Raw genomic sequence first — 17,599 nt, 5'->3', positions numbered from 1 at the left:
TGCTTCTGAATATTGTACAGAGAATGCAGTTGTTGTGCCTGCTACAAATTTTCTCTCTTCGCAGAACGTTGAGCTTCAAAAAGTTATCAGGCCATTCAAGATCAAAGCTACAGGGATCAACCAAACATCCACACACTATGTATGAAGATTTTAAAGAGACTTTGAAAGGTAATGGAGTTATTGTATATTTCTATAATTTACAATTCATGGACTAAATAGAAAACGTTGAATATACTCAGTATATGGATAAGTGTCACAAAAATAAAACTAATGGATGATTCAAGTGTGAATCAGTCATTTCAGGTAGATAGTAATGTAGAATTTATATTTTCGAATTTACTATTTTTACTTATTAACCTAATTGCAGAAAACATGAGGGTTTTGTTTATACTCTGTTGATCACCTTTTTAATGTTTTCCAGTGTTCTTCTGCATTGTTGTTTTAGCCAGTACTGTTGCCCATTTTAATCTTCTCTTCTGTGGCCATTTCCCAAACCTAGATATCTGTGCTATCACACTTGATGTCCTTCTCAGTTATCACATTAAAGTGTGTTATATGCATGATTGGCTATATGTTTCTTTATAATAACATATCTGCTGTGGTTCATTCCCTATTACTAGATTCAACAACAATCCTCTTTTGTTGGGGTTTTGACATATTAGAAAGACCCATATACATTACAAAAACACAATTCCCTTGCTCCCTCCGTCTACATCATGTCCTTTTAATATCAAAGTAGTCACACTTTTTATTAAACATTTCTCTTATTTCTTCATCCATGTTGCTTCCATATTAGATAGTGTATCCATATGAATTCTACCTTTCTCTTCATTATTGATTTATTTCTTCTATTCTACTTTTATTCTGTCTCCCCTAATAATTACTGTTGGTCCATTTTCCTCGTTCCTCTTTTTATCCTCTGTTTTCTTTTTTAAATTATTTTATACAATCTGATGTTTAATTTTTGGTCCAGTTTCTTCTGTAGCCATGTGTCAGTAATCTTTAGCATGCTTGGTTTCACCCGATACATGATTGCCTCCTGCTCCCTTGTTATATTTTGGGCAACATTGTAATGGACATCATATATGTTTCTTGAGATTTTTAATATTTCTTTATTGTTTAGTCTTCCCATCTAAGCCTTTTAACATTTGCCAACAAATACCTAGCGTTGTTGGCATGCTCGAAACCTTCTATATTAGTTTTATTATTTTAATAGTCAGCCATCCTTGTTTATATCCTAAAGCTATAATTGCCTGTTGATAATTAAATGTAAGCATAAGTACACGTTTTTTATAAATCCAGCAGTAACTAGTTTCTGCATTAGTTCCACATATTTAAAGTGTCAGCCATGCTAAGTGGAACCATTTCTCCAGAATCATAAAAACATTGGGTTAGGCTTCTCCCTGGAGACTTGTTTATCATCTAAGCAGGCATCTCTGTGAAGTGTTGAGTGCTACACTGTCAGACGTATCTTGTGAAAGAAGCAGTAAATAGACTTCTGAATTGCATTAAGAGAAGTTGGAAGAGAAGTTAACTTCAGGCATATTCTCAACCAGATGAACATATAAAATTCCAAGTTTTTTTTTTTTGTTGAATTCATCAATAGTTTAGGTGTCAGCAATGATTTTTAACAGTATTTTATGTGTCACCAATGACTTTTGGAAGCATTGCAGTGTGCACAGTAGCTGCTGCATGTAATCAATTAGTGCATTGGTGATTAAATCAAGCAGTAAATTATTACTGTGAAATGTCACTGAGTATATGAACAGCGCAATATAAATTTATTTTTTTAATGATATAAAGTTGATCTCTTGTGAAGATTTAGTAACCTGATATTTGTTCTTATTCTTCTAGATACAGATTTTGTAGGCAGACATTTCCAATCTCCTGGGAAATCTAATATAAAAAAATATGATAAAAATTTGGACATTCCCCATAAATCTTCAGGTTCCAAAAACAGACCCGCAGAACGCGATCCAATGATTCAGTCAAGTAAGTGCATTGTAGGTATACATTTTTGTTAAGTTGAAACATGAGATTATTAAGCAATAAAAATGCCCATCCCAACCAAATTTTGAACATTTTTGATTAATCTCAAGTCCATCATCTTGTAATATTCTCCCATTCCATTCTCTCTGGAGATCCATAAAGTTCCCTCTGTGTTACTATTATTTTCTTCCATACTTTCCTTGATACAGTTTTTAAATTAAGTTTAATGATTTGTGGAATGGCATCTATATAATTTTTCTAATCTCTTAACATGTGTCCCTGGTATTTGAACCGAAGAGTTTATACAACTTCAGAATGAGATAAGCGGTGAATAATATAGTTGTGTGATGGGCGGCCTGGGTGACAGGACAGGTAGAAGATTGAGGCTACAGGTTTGTTGATTTATTACTTCCTCACAGCTCCAGTCAACGAGATTTGGTCCTGTGGTTTTCCATGAGTGCACCAGCTTCCCTCTCAAAGATGTGCTGGTTGGGAGATTAATTGGCTACTGTAAATTATCCTTATGGTCGGTGGGTAGTAGGTGAATTGGAGGAATCAATGGACTAGTTCATGAGAATAGGTTTAAATTCCATTTGGAATGTTTTGGAGGACCAAGAAACCAAGAACCAAGGTTAGAAGGAAATAACTGGCAGAATATGATTAATGGGTAGACAAAAGTACTGGAGAAACACAGCGAGTGAGGCAGCAAAGGAAAATGCAGCGAAGGAAATAGGCAACGTTTCGAGCCGAAACCCTTCTTCAGACCCTCCTCCCTCCGGAGAAAAAAAAAATTCTTCCTGAACAATATGATTAATGGGATTGTTCTGAAAGTCAGCAGTGACTCGATGGACTTGTATGTCATGAGAAAATATGAATATGAAATCTGTGGCAAATGAATGTAATTTCAAACTACATGTGGGTTAGCAACATTTGCAGACTATTTTGATTGATCATCAAAAATAATAAAAGCAGTGGTGGCTTTCTTTTGCCAGGCTATCCTGGATGGAGTGATTCATCAAGCGAGACACAACCAATCTTCTCTCTTTATGAACAAGACAACCAGAAGAAGAAAGACCAAGCCGTAATAGAACAGAACAAGAATAAAGGAAACATTAAAGGTGAGAAAAATAATAGTTGTGTAATAAATCTCAGTTGAGTCTTCAGTAGTGATTCACCATTTAAAATCTTAAAATTAGTTTTGGTTAAGATTTTCATTTTGATATTTTCTCATTTAGTACCTGCATCATTGTAAAGCCGGACTAGAATTTGCTCCAAAGTGGCCCCTGGAGTTCAAGCCGGGAACAACTTTCATGAGAGCTTAAAGTTTAGCTTATCTGCTTCGAGCGAGTTCAATATTGCTCTTGTCAATTAAATCAGAATACAAAACCAGAGCAAAAATCAAATTGCCTCAGGAACTCAGTGGGACAGGTAGCATATGTGAAAGGAAATGCACAGCTGATGTTTTGTGTCAAGACCCTTAATCTGGACTATTATATATTATACAATAAATTGTTAAGGAGAAGAAACTCCTTCCAATCCCCCCCCCCCACCCCCACCTATGGAAATCTGAAACAACTTTTACTAATGTCAAATCAGCATATGTCATTTGTGTTTATCTTAATCAATTTATTAAAATTGAACAACTTTCTACGCAGTGTGGTATTAGACAGCAATCACCCTTCCTACAGCTACAGTATTTTACTGCCATTATTAATGTTGCTCTGCTTTCTGTAGACAAAGTAGTTGTTAAGGGATGAGTCCATATTCTCTAATTAGCTGTTATGACAAACAAAAGTGAATTGATGTGATTAAAATGGTAACTGGTAGAAATGTTGAGCAAAAATAAACTGCGGACAGAACTCAGTGGGTCAAGTAGCATCTGTGAAGGTAAAGGGATAATCACTGTTTTGGGTTGCAACCATGTGTCACTAATAGAAATGTTGTACTCATTCAGTATTTTCAGGAGATTGTTTTTGGGAGGCAGATTTAATAAAACAAATTAGTTCTAAAAAATAATGAAATCTTGATAAAAATACCATAGCATATTAATGGAGCAAAATATAACTACATATTGAACTCCATCTGCATGTGAACCCAGTTGAGACATTCAGCAACTTCTTGATATTCTTAATTTGGTACTTGCATTTTCTTTCCAAAACGCCGATGGTATTTTTTAACGCTAATTCTTGAAATGCATATAAATAAAAATGAAGGTAAATTTATTTGAAAAACATTATTTTGCACACTGATTTGACTAAACAAATAAATTGGAAAGCCATCTTGAATTCACTTGAATTTTTTTGTGTTTACTACATCAGGGAAAGGTACTCAAAATAGCATTAAGAGAAGGGTGAATTTTGGAAAATGATACCTGGTCTATGTTGCCTCTTTCACTGAAAGATGTTTCTGTCTCTTTGAAATAAATTGGGTATTTCTCAACCCAAAAATATTGGGACTGAATATAGGGAAGTTTTATGATCACTGATCCTTAGCTTAGATTCTCGTGTCAAAAAATATATTCTATTTAGAAACCTTAAAGAAGAACATGAACCACCTCAGGAACCAGCACAAATCAAGCCAAACATCCACCAACAAGCCCTCCATGGAAGACTCTCGGACCAACCACCAGCTTGTTCGAGTTTTATCCAAAGAGAAAACTGAGGCTGAGGCTGGAGTGTCTTCAACAGAGGTAATGCACCTCCAATTATGAAAGTGAATGGATGTTGGTATTACCAAAATAAATACTTTTCTCTTTTCATATAATTAAAATCCCATATTCCCAATCTGGTGGTCACCTGATTGAATTCAAAGTAAATCGCCTTCCATTCTACTACAATCTTTTACCCCAACTCCTCCTTCTACTACACCAAATGGCAATGTTCACCATTTCGTTTTTTCAATCATCCTGTAATTGGGGCTAATTCTTTACACAAGACACCCTAATTAGTAAATTGATGTTACAATCTGAAACATGTCTTTATAATTTCCTACCGCAATAGCTGTACATCCTTTCTGAGTCTGATAATTTCATTCATGTGTTCATCGATTTTATTATATGAAATACTTAGGTTATGCTTCATATAAAATTATAATTTTTTGATCCAAAAGAGAGCAGGAAATTTCTCAATTAATATTAGCATGAAAGATTTTCTGATTATTATTTCACTTCTGCCTGCAAGACATTGCTACATACAAAGTAGACAAAAGTGCTTGAGAAACTCAGTGGGTGCGGCATCATCTATGGAGCGAAGGAAATAGGCAACGTTTCGGGTCGAAACACTTCTTCAGATTGATGTAGGGTGGGAGGGCGGGGGGGGGCGGGAAGAAGAATGGAAGAGGAGGAGCCAGAGGGCTGAGGGAGAGCTGAGAAGGGGAGGAGATAATAAGGGCTACTGGAAATTGGAGAAGTCAATGTTCATGTGGCTGGGGTATAAACTACCCAAGCAAAATATGAGGTGCTGCTCCTCCAATTTCCAGTGGTGCTCATTCTGACCATGTATTTGTAAACTCCACACAGGCAGCACCCAAAGTCAGTATCGAACCCACGTCTCTGACACTGTGAGGCAGCAGCTCTATCAGCTGTGCCACTGTGCAGCCTGGAATATGGTTCCATGTGTGTGGTATTATAAAAACCAAATGTTGACTTTTAGCTGTGTCTACCAAGTTTTAACAACTTTTGGAGGAGGTTGTGCTATCATAAACAAGGATAAAGAAATGTGTGATAAGTGCATCCTGAGAAGTCCTCCGCTGCACAAATTTATATTTTGCATGTTACAGATATCTGACAGTGGTGAAAACAGGTTAAGTTAATTAATTTAGTAGGGTATTACATGCTTCGGATTGTTCTGTTGATGTTTCCACTTTCTTCAATATAATTGATTTATAAGCTGTAAATGACCCAACTTCCTATTGTTACCTTTGCTTGTATATATAGTTAATTTAATTGTATATTGTATAAGATCCCCTGTCCTGTTCTATTTATAAATTTTGATTTATAAATATGTAAATTAGTTTCTCTTCCACAGCTTGTACAGGCAAATGTTGGCTTGACTGAGGAATCCATTGAACCTGAAAATGTAGGGGTAGCTTCTGAGGAAAATATAGTGGTTGGAATCGTGAAAGATGCTCCTAGTTATAAAGAAAATAAGTGAGTTGATCAAATTATTGTGTTCAGGTTGCCTACATCATGGAAGATGCAATCCATTTAATCCTTCCATTTTTCATTCCTCAGTTTAATCTACCATTTTGATTTTGGACATCAGAACTTCTATGAGACGAAGAAGGAATATAATGAAGCTTGCATTAGTAACCTCGCAGACTGGTGAGCTAGCTTGTTTTTCATGTAGTAGTACCCTTCAAAAGGACAATGTGATCCAAAATTAGGAAGATTGAAGACATTGTCTTCGTACGTAGCTATTAATTATGTCTACCTTCTCAGAATATGGTTAACTGTTTTTATTTCACCATTCTACTTAATGCAGAACTGATCTTCATATCCCACATCCTTCATCATAGTATTTCTGGCAGATCAGAAAGAATATATAAAATATTGACTATATACCTGTACTAACTCATGCTAATTATGAAACTTTAATTCATTTTATATAATCTCCACACCTAATTATTGCAATTGCAATCTCTGCCTCCCAATGAAGTTCAGGATATCTATAATTCAGCAGTCTTTATGCAAATCTGTACAGTGCTGGATATTCATCATATTCCTTTATCTTCCCACTTTGGCCAAGCTATATACCATTCTTCCTAATATATCTCCTTTGTGGTTTAGTTAATCCTGCCAAGATTTGTTTTTAATCGTCATGAAAAGTGCCGTAAGGACTTCAAAGTTGCATTTAGTTTCTATCATTAAATAACACATGCGACTTAACTCATTTACCAAAACAATAAAATCTAACTTTGAGTTGGAATTGAGGCTGGTTATGTCATCTTATTTATCAAGTTTCTATCTGCAAATTACATGATAGACTAGGCATTAGCTAATCATTATTACATCAATTTTGATGACATTTGACAGAGGCTTGGTCCACCTTTATTGCACCAAATTCTTCGGAATTGGGCTTAAATGTATGATTTTCTAATTTGTGTTAGGGACACTAATGAGAAATAAGTTTTATATTAACAGCAGTGTTAACTATTTTTTATGTGCAATGTATTATTCTGCTAAAGTAAATCTTTTTATCCATTATGACCAGTTATTAAGTAAATAAAATCTAAGTTTCTTCTTAGTTTAACAGAGCAAATTGAAGCAATTTTTATTGCAGTTTGAAACTTAATGAATGTTGGTAACTGTTTATATCATATACATGGGAGTTCTCTGATGGATAACTGGTGGAACCCTAGGAAATGGGAAACAAATCTAACATTGCCATTGACACAGTGCAGTGAAAGTGGTAATATGGAGGTTTTTGCCTCCATTCATTTTAACATATGTATATATATTGTAGATGGATATAAATATTTAGTTACAGATGGCTGTCTAACTTTTTCAGGTCTAATGATGTCATTCGGCATTGTTGGAGAGAGCTGTTTGCGGTGGTAAGGATCCTGATGAATGTGGTCACTTTGTTTTTGATTGAATTGGTGAATTTCTTAAGCCGATCGTTCATCGAAATCCTAGTGGCTGGACTCTTGACAGCAATTGGAGACCATGTGCTGAAGCCACTGCTGGCGACTTTGTTCAACAGCCTGCTGCAACCCATCATGATATTCCAATTGAATATTTTCACTGCGATAAGAAACCTCTTGAACCCTTTAATTGACATCATCAGAAGACTGATTATGCAAATAGCTGCTTTGTTGCATGCCTTCCGGCTAGTGGAAGTGACTTTTAATCGTGCTCCGTTCACCCATCAGGAAGTGTAACTAATCAAGTTGCTATTCTAGGATGAGTACGAAAATTCTTATAAATGCGGGTGAAATTTGGTTGTAAGCGAGAATTGCTAAGCTGGATTTTTCAGTGACCAGCAATTATTTCTACCGAACTGATCAGTTAGTTTAAAGCCGTTTTTTATTCAAAGCCAGTAATACCTGTAATATATTCTAATAAATTGGATCTTCACATTTTAATTGAATACCCCTTCTCCCACGTCTATTGTTATCAGGAGCTTGAATAGTGTTTGTGCTCAATTCTCTTGTTTGGACATTGCTTATTGCGTGTACCCCTGACCTCTTTTACAGGAAATTTAGTCATACACTATCTTCCATGTGGTTTATTATGTTTGCTCTCATATTTTGTCATCCAAGACTTACTATGTCGATGCATTTATGTTGCATCTGTGATCATTTGCTCCTTTAAACAAGGATTGGTCGGTATTCTGCCTTACATGGTTCCCATTTCTCAGGATATGGTAGCCACTTGTACTAATCTGTGAAATCAAGGTAGGCAACTTTGTGGTGGAATCTAAGATAAATCCAACATGACATTTATTGAACCATTAAGAATGAGAGATCAGTGTTGAGTTATCTACTCTCTGCGAGAATGCTGGCAGTTTATCTCATCAAACAGTTTATGGGTTCTCATTTTTGATTGCCATCCAGTAGGGAAGTGTGTGTGTGTTTGTGTGTCTACACTTTTCCTGAAGTTTCTTTTCTCTATCCATTAACATCTTTGAATCTATGCAGTCCTCCATTTCTGGACTCTTGAATGATTTTAATATTCTACATTTGGTAGCAATGCCTTCATCTTTCTAGGCCCTAGAGTTCTCTGAACCTTTCCATTTATCTACAGTTGTTTCTCCTTTTTGTTGTTTCTCATAGGCTACATTTTAGGCCAATCTATTGGTCATCTGTCCTATAATCTAAGTGGCTCGAGGTCTAATGTTGTTAGATAATGCTTCTATCCAGTGGCTTGAATATTTTCCAATCTTAACAGAACTATGTAAATTCTAATAGTTTTCCTGTTCTTTAATCATCCAAGTATTTCTATGCAAGTAACATTTGGCCAGCTCTTGCTTTCTAACTTTTCTTGTAGCACTACCACCAGTACCAAAAGACTTTGTTCATTTGTTGTGCTTAGTTGATTTTGGGTTCATACTGTGCCTGAGACTGTAATGTTTGCTTAGATATAAAGGCCTGGCTTAGCTGGTTACACCTTAAAAATTTAAGATACTTCTGAGGAATGTCATAAATGCAAGTAATTTTTATTTTGCATTAGGAATTTAACAATTGCAGCTATGACTTGCGCGAGGGCTACATAAAGATCTTTTCCAAATGTGATCCAATCTGAAATGTGTACTGCTCCAGAGACTTTATAATGGTAATCTTCCTTCCAATATTCTACTATCACAGTCGGATGAAAATTATGACTTTGGATCAGTGCTTTTTTTGTGACAGTACAACGTACCAACACTTCTAATAAGTTAAAATTAGATTGCCGTACAGCAACCAATAGTGTCACATGAACTGTTATATGGGTGCTTCTACCTTTTTGTCCACAAAAAAACTCTGCTTTGGACCAATGATTCCCAAAACCATCCACCACTATGATTTTTCTAATTTCATGTTTAGGTCTATTGTAAACTAATTTATGCTGATCAATAGTTATAATCAGTCAATACTTTCTTATCACTGCTTTGTGACTGTCAGAATGGTAAACAGTGAAATAAATGAAATTTGGTTCTGTTTTGCTACAAGCATGGATATGTTCCTCAGAAACTAATCCTGCTCCACATTTCAGTCTGAAGAACATAATGTGAAGATGTTGCTACTGTCTTAAGGAATAGTTATCTTTTAAATGATGATTATATCACAGCAACATTTTAGTCTTGCTTCCTTGGTCACTAGATTGTAATATGATGTAAGTCTCTAAGTTATTTAAAATTTGTAAAATTTGTAAAATTTTAAAGGATTTATTTAACAATTACTGCAAAGAGAGTTGAACACCCGTTCAGTTTAATAGCAAGGGCAGAGGTTTCCTATTCACGAATTGGGAGCAAAATAACAAGTTGTGGGGGACTAGATTCCCATTTATTGGAACAATAGAGTCTAAGGCTCCCTTTCAAATAGTTAGCAGTCCCAGTTGCAGAGTTATTCAAATGATTGGCCTATCCTTCAGGGAACAATAGAACACTGGATGTTAATTTATGGTGTGAGTAGTTCCAGTAGTAGAGGATTGGTGGATACAGCATTAGGGACTGAATTCCCAAAAGTGAGATTGGAAGAGCATTAAACTCCCTTTCAAGGACCACCGGGCAAGCACTTGGGCAACAAACTATTCTCAATGAATGGAATTCCCATGTACAGTGCTTTACTAAAGCTGCCAGGTGAAATATCTCGAGAAACACTACAAATGAATGTGGGGTGATAAATGAATAGTTCTGAGGATAATCCCATCAAATTCTTCTTCTCGTTGTGGAACGTTCTCTCAACAGAGCAGGAAATAACAGATTAAAGTAATATCCTTTACCAACTAGAAGAGATTATAAAACTAAATTCAGGTTAGAACTTAAAGGACTGTATTCACATTTACCCTGATCAAACACAAATGTAGTTGAACCCATTGCTTAAGCATAGCATGTTGTGCTTCTGTTAAAAATAAAAGATGAATGACAACACAATTTCAACCTTTTTTTATCAAAGACAAGAATGCATTGAGCATTTTGCTTATAAATATTGCCTAATACAACTCTCAGACTTGAATATTTGTGGGAAATGATTCCTAATTGGGCCCAGATATTCTTAATGTGCTCTAGAAATGGGTTAGTTATACCTATGCACATCAGCCCAAATGTTGTAAAATGTCCTTTAGTCATTTATTTCAGAATTGTAAGTATATATTCCTTATGTAATATGCACAATTTTATTCTCTTGTATTTTCCCACCAAACCCAACACAAGCTTGTGAATCAATAACTAGTTTTAATCTGAAGGCAAAATGTATTGATTAAAAAAAGCAAAATAAATGGAAATCCTAAGTGTTATCATACATCAAGGTTTTTGTTTCTTGTTTAATCAGCATTAAGTCATTTCTACAATGCTCTCTATATATATATAAAGTAGCTGATTCAGCGTCACTCTGAATGTTGTCTAATGAAGAACAAGGTCTTAGAGTTCTTGTTTCCTCATTGTCGGCTGGTTAAAATAGAAAACCATATCGGGAGTATTCTCTGCTGAAGTTGCAGAAGTGCTCTATCTTGCAGCATCTATTGAGTAATCCATGACTGCTGGACTTGTAACTACTGAACCACGTCTGGCTGCTTTGACTGCTGGCTCTCGAGCTTTTGCATTCATTTCCTCTGCTGATGGCTGAATGCTGGCTATCACTGACATTGCGGCACCCGTTCTTCCTGCAGGCTGGTCATTGTGAGCCGTCACTGAAATGTCCTCTTTTCTTTCTGTTGCTGAGCTGTCTTTGGCTTTCATTTGATCCTCAACAGGTACTCTTTCCTCTGCACCCTGCATGGTCAATCCTCCTGCTGCCGTATCCTCTGCAATCACTTGTCTTGATGACTGGCCCTCAATAACCTGTCCTTCTGTTAGTCTGTTTTTGGTCACATCAACAGTCAGGCAATCTGTAGCCACCTCTGGTAATGAACATTTTGTGACTGCGACTACTGGATCTTCTGTAGTAACATTTGCAGTTTCATTGGATTTTTTTCTTACTACTGTGCCTTCCATTCCACCCTCTTGGATCTCTATGGTCACTCCTGTTGTTGGACACTGAAATATTACTCCTTCTATCACCATGGCTGCAGGATTCCCAACTGCTATTTCACCAGGCAGTGGCTTCTCTGTAATTGTTATACGTTCCACTGTCTCTGGACAATTTGTTTCCAGCAGAGAGTCTGTTGACATGACTTCCTCTGGGTGCTGTATTGTTGATGGATGCTCTGCTGACACGACATAATGTTCCACTGGGTTCTCTGATATTGGATGCTGAACCACCAATGGATTCCCCAGTTGCACATTGACTGCTGGTTGCCTTGCAATTAATGGCTGCGCTATGGATGGTGGATAATCTGTGCCTGTGATTACATTTTGCACCTTTAGATCCACTACCTTTTGATCCACTGAACCTGCTGTTTCTGAACATATTACGTGTGCTTGTCCTTCTGGTGTGGTCACTAGGTTTTCTTGTTCTGGTGGGGCCATTACTTTTTTCTGCTTTGCAGTTATTTGGTTCTCTTGTCCTTCTGCTGTACAGGTTGCATGGTCTGATTCTCCAGCTGAATTTGCTGACCAGCCTTCGTCTTGTATTGAACATTCAATTTCTCCTAGCATAGTCTGCAAATGTCTTGCTTCTTCAAAAGCAGTTTCCTTTATGAATTCAGAAACATCTTCTTTATTTTCATGTTGTGTCCCCTTCTCCATGTTATCCTTTCCTGACTCCTTCTCTACTCTGGTGGATGATTGCAGATCAATTCCTAATGAGAAATCCCCGATTACTCTGTGCGGTTCATTCTTACATTCCGAACATTGATGTTTTATATTGGTATGACTTTCTTTTGCCAATAAATTACTTTTGATACACATAGACTTGTAGTCAGCAGTTTGCACTAGTTTTCCATTAGTGAATACAGATTTGATCACTCTGTCTGGTTCTTGTGCAGCATCAAGTAGTGGGTTTGGGATTCTCCACAGATTATTTGTGGCGCATTCATTATTTGATTCCTCTTTGCCAATGCTGTATATTTCATCTGTGTAGGCCAGATTACTGTAAGATGATACTGTCTTGTTGGTGTTATTCTGAATTGCAGAAAGAAAACAAAGGAGAAATGCTGGTAAAGTAAGTTAAGTGAGAATATTTTATCTCTTTTTCCTGCTAATTGCAATTTTTTAAATATTCTTATCTTGGAAATTGACAGGTATATGAATCACTGTTATGTCCAAGTTAGATTCACAATGTCCTTGAGTTCCATTATGTAAAAATTACCTTGATCATACACAGCACAGGCTCAGCATTCTATGAATGCTTCCTCAACATTCAACCATTATGGAATGAGTTAGTTGCAGATTAACGCTTTCTGTATAGAGCTCCATGAATATGAAAGCATGAAGTGAAATAAAGTAATGGAATCTCACAAACAGAGGGAATAGATCAAGAAATCGAATGAAAAATTAATCATCTGGATATTTGAAAAATGGTAGAATCCTTATGGGAAAAGCAATCGTTATACATATATACAAAAGACGCTGTAGAGAGCAGGATTGGTGTATCAAATAGAGATTTCCCACTTGGTATTTTTTTAACCATAGAAGAGCATTTTGCTGCAGCTGCTCAAACCTAATAAAATAAACAATACATAGTGCTCAGATATTTTTTCTCTGCAAGCGCCTCTGCAATTCCATCTCATTGGTGATTCTTATCCTCAATTATTTCCCCTAAAGCATTCATTCTATTGATGAGGGGGAGGCCTTCTCCTATTTTTGATTCACTTTGGTTCACAATTTTGTTGCAGATGATAATTTCAAAACCAATACACCATAAATTAATTTGATTCTGATGTGTTCTGTTGAATCCTTTGATTAATTGAGGATTAGAACCTTTGCAGTCCATTCGAGACAGCAACCATGATAATGGACAACCTCCAAGCCCACACAGACCCCCACGAGATTTGGTGAATTATACATAGATATCTGATTTACTACATCCCCTAAATAATCAGTCACAAATAATTGTCCCACTCTGGAAGAATAGAGAATAAATACACACTCACCATCTGGAACCACTTTAAGCTCTGAGGTCACCGAGTTGTGAACAAAAAAGAAAATGAGCCAAAACAGAGAGAGAGAGAGAAAGTTAGTCATACTTTCCACTCAGAGGAATTGTTGCACTTTAAGTAATTCTTGAACAAAGGATTGTTTGATCATGCACAAATATGGAATTTGGTTCTCACGAAGCGTTGCGTCTCCAAATAGCACACTGTACATTGGCAATTGATAGTTAATGACAGAGGTAGCGTAAATCACAAACTAGCTATTTTCCAGTCTGGGATGATTGCATAAAAAACAATTTCAATTTCCTACCATGGTTTGAAGAACCTCAACTATCCTGAATTATTGTTTCACCTAAACCTTAGTTAACTTAATCATTGATACTCAAGAACTTCTAGTTATTTTCTGGACTCAGTGGTAACCATTTTTCCTAGTTAACAAATTGCAACTATGTAGCTATGAAATTAATGTCTTGTGAAATATGATAATTGATATCTGCTTACTCTTTGATATATGTGGAATGAGATCCATGGCTGTAGACCATTCTCCCTGGACTGGTTACTTTTTTAATACCTAATTTCCTACTAAATTACAAATTACAGATTCATTCTCTGGCAAGTGAGAATTTTAAATAAATAAAACTACAGTAATGTTCACGGAATGATATATTCATGCTTGGCAATGATACGAACGCGGTGGCATTGTTGACTGAAAAGGTTGCAAAGGTGCTTTAGTGGAGTTAATCAGATTATGTGAATGGGTAAACTCAAGGTAGACGGATAGACCGAGTCTATCGTGTGTTGTGTTCTTTTTTTATTCCTATAGAATAGAATAGAATAAAATAGTTTCTTTATTGTCATTGTAACATGGACCATGTACAACGGAATTTAAAATGTCAGCCAGTCAGTGCAGCATTCAAACATTTCTAAAAGCTAACGATACATACACGGTAAAATAATAAAGATAAACAACTAAATAAATATCACGAACACAGCACGCATACACACCCAACCCTCCATCCTTCTGTCGATTTCACAGTTACCACAGTCCCTTAGTCTGTATCGCCCCTGCGTTCCTTGGCGGCTACATTTAGTGCTTTTATAGCAGTGGGGTAAAAACTGTTTTTTAGTCTGTTCGTCCTTGTCCTTGTAGATCTGTACCGTCTGCCTGACGGCAACAGTTCAAACAGGGAGTGTCCGGGGTGGGAAATGTCCTTTATGATATTCTGGGTTTTTTTGGTGCAGCGGGAACTGTGTAAGTCCTCCAAGGTAAGGAGAGGGCAGCCGACAATCCTCTGGGCATTGTCAATGGCCCTCTGGAGCGCTTTCCTCTGAGCCGCTGTGCAGCTGGTGTACCACACGCATACTATGGGTGTATGGTGACCACACATTTCACTGTACCAATTGGTACATGTGACAAATAAATGTATCTTGTATCTTGTATATAATGTGGACAAGATGATGCCAAGGGCAAACTAGATCCAAATGATTTGATGTCATTAGAGGTAATGAATTGTTGTAAAGAAATGATGCATCCAATTAATATGGGCTAGATTGGAGTCAGATTCCACAAATCAAAGGGCAATCATTCAGGAAACATCTAGTGTACTGCACAGAAGCAGATCATTTAGCTCTACAGTTTTGTTTGAGTCTCTATGTTCAACTTAAATTTTCCCAATTCCTCTTTACTTTGTTACTTATCAGCTTATGCATGTTTCCCTGAAATGCATGCATACTATTGGCCTTCACTATTTTTGTAGTGCCACATTCAATATTCTGACCATTATCCAGGCAAAGAAATTCCCTTACTGAATTCATTAGTGATTATCATTGTTACACCACTTAGAAATATTCAAAACATTTCATTATTTTAAAGCCCTTAATCAGATCACCTCGCAATCTTTTTCAGAGCAAAAAGCCACAACATTGGATGGGAATCTGATTGACAAGTTTTCTCTTTCTTTTAGTCTTTAATCTGCCATTCTGACAGCCTTTCATGATACTAGAAATAAGGGTACATTTTCCACTATTGCTGACATAGTTAATATGTTAAGCTTCAAGGAAATGTTATGAGACCACAAAGGACACAGATCAGTTGAAACGGCAGACAATTAATGTAAAGAAGTATGAAATTATCCACTCTATTAGGAACTAAGGAAAAACTGTTTAAAGTTGAAAAACAAGTTAAATAATATTCTGAAGGTTTTCTATGTGATTCACAGAAAGCAATGTAGGCCTATCTATATGCTTTGGAGTTTAGAAGGATGAAATGGGATCTCTATGTCACATTATTTGTTTTAGTGAGCTTGACAGAATATATCTTTGAGGTTGTTTCCCTATTTGGAGAATCTAGAACTGCAGCTTGCATTCTCTGGATAACGAGTCAGCCACTTGGATAAAGATATTTTTCTCATTCACAGGAATTCTAAATGCTGCAGAAATGCAGTCATTAAACGATATTCAAGTTATAGATTGATTGTTTTTGTGGGGCTTAAGTGAATTAGGAAATAATGGGGTATCTAGTCCACAAATATCTTCACCAGAAGGAATGTAGCAATTTTTTAGGATCCTCGCTACTAGAGTAACTCAAAGCAAAACCTTGATAATGATGCTCATATCCAAAAAAATAATTAATTAAAAAGTTGAGATGACTGTGGAAGTTCAGTTATGACCTTATTAAAACTCAGGGTGCTGTTATAGTCCTGTTAAAAATAAAATTAAAATAATAGTTCTGTTAAAAAATTAAAAATAATTACGCTCTGTTAATTTTGATACTGCAATGGCTAGTTCTCTTTTGAACATTCTCTTATTTCTCCAAAAAGTCCATTACATTCAGCCTCATTGTGTTGAAACCAAGGCTCATCATGTCATCTCCAACCCAAGTGCAATCTTTGCTTAAACTGAGGAGTTATTGATCTCCCTGAATTGTCCCTCCATCCTATATTGTTCAGACATTCATGTGTCGACACCATTTAATAGAATACTCGCAGACACACTTAATCTAGATATCTTACCACATTGGTGTTTTGTTCAATGGCGATTGTGCCCCTATGTCTGCGAAGCCTGTGCCGTTCTCTTCCATTATGTATGAGTAGAGCAAGTGTAGAAATAAGGAAAAGAAGTACGACTAACATGATTCCTCCCATAAGCCCTATTTCCTTCGAACTGTACTTCCTGCTTTCCTTGGCAAGTCCAGATGGAACTGCATATCAACGGAAAAACCATCCATTACATAATAAAAAATAAAAGATGTGCCTAATGTTCTGGGAGAAATGCTAGAATTTATTTTGTGAAGGTTGTGCATTTTCTAATACTTGCAAGCAAAGCAATATCTTGCTATGGCTTTAGAAACAAACTTATTATTGTATTTTTTTTAAAGTGATGAATATCACCAATATTTAAATTTTCCATTAAGTTTTCTTGGTTAAGATTGTTAGAGACTAGATTTGAAAGTCTTGTAGGTTTTCTTATAACAATCACCACATTTCAAAGCTTTGGGTACTGCAAAAGTAAGATTCCCTTATGCAAGCAAATATATTCCATGTGAAGCAGTTGAACATTTTTTGCGTAATGATGACTGTAGATAATCATTCTGCTTTTTATCAAGTATTACATTGGAATCTTTTATTTTCATCTGAATTAGCCAAAAAATCTCAAATCTACATTGTTTGCATTCACAATATTGAAGCACCTCCTTTGTCCTGATTGCGTCGATCAGCCAAGGTCATGAATTTATCTTGACATATTTCAGTGACCACCTATACCATGAAATCTTGGACAGCTTATTTGAAATACTCTGGGATGATCTCTTTTATTATTGACGGTGAGTTGTACAATTGGTCTAAACAATGTAAGAGGAGGAGGGAGACATTCCATACGCGCTTGTCCAAAGTAGGCATGCTAAGTGCTTATTTAGTACAGTGCATAATTACAATTTAAAAT

General features: G+C 36.1%; 2 protein-coding genes across 5 annotated transcripts in view; one reads left to right on the top strand and one right to left on the bottom strand.

Annotated features, from left to right (window-relative positions):
• LOC129707869 (uncharacterized) overlaps window positions 1-10,789 on the top strand; it is a 31,828-nt gene extending 21,039 nt beyond the window's left edge. For all 4 annotated transcript variants that reach the window (XM_055653281.1, XM_055653279.1, XM_055653282.1 and 1 more), the window contains 7 exons: window positions 65-168; window positions 1,855-1,992; window positions 2,982-3,107; window positions 4,518-4,678; window positions 6,015-6,136; window positions 6,221-6,310; window positions 7,497-10,789. In XM_055653281.1, the coding sequence (XP_055509256.1) occupies window positions 65-168; window positions 1,855-1,992; window positions 2,982-3,107; window positions 4,518-4,678; window positions 6,015-6,136; window positions 6,221-6,310; window positions 7,497-7,869 (1,114 nt within the window). In that variant the 3' untranslated portion in view covers window positions 7,870-10,789. The remainder of the gene's footprint in view (window positions 1-64; window positions 169-1,854; window positions 1,993-2,981; window positions 3,108-4,517; window positions 4,679-6,014; window positions 6,137-6,220; window positions 6,311-7,496) is intronic.
• A 137-nt stretch (window positions 10,790-10,926) lies between these two features.
• The window catches only part of cdhr5-rs (cadherin-related family member 5, related sequence), a 75,082-nt gene continuing 68,409 nt past the window's right edge, over window positions 10,927-17,599 (bottom strand). Inside the window, exons 14-16 of the mRNA XM_055653274.1 lie at window positions 16,672-16,859; window positions 13,661-13,681; window positions 10,927-12,689 (exon numbers count right to left, since the gene is read on the bottom strand). Coding sequence (XP_055509249.1) covers window positions 11,133-12,689; window positions 13,661-13,681; window positions 16,672-16,859 — 1,766 coding nt within the window. The 3' untranslated portion in view covers window positions 10,927-11,132. The remainder of the gene's footprint in view (window positions 12,690-13,660; window positions 13,682-16,671; window positions 16,860-17,599) is intronic.

The sequence above is a fragment of the Leucoraja erinacea genome, chromosome 22, assembly GCF_028641065.1.
Source record: "Leucoraja erinacea ecotype New England chromosome 22, Leri_hhj_1, whole genome shotgun sequence".
In the NCBI taxonomy this organism is placed as follows: Eukaryota; Metazoa; Chordata; class Chondrichthyes; order Rajiformes; family Rajidae; genus Leucoraja; species Leucoraja erinaceus.
This window is presented reverse-complemented; position numbering and strand designations above follow the sequence as displayed.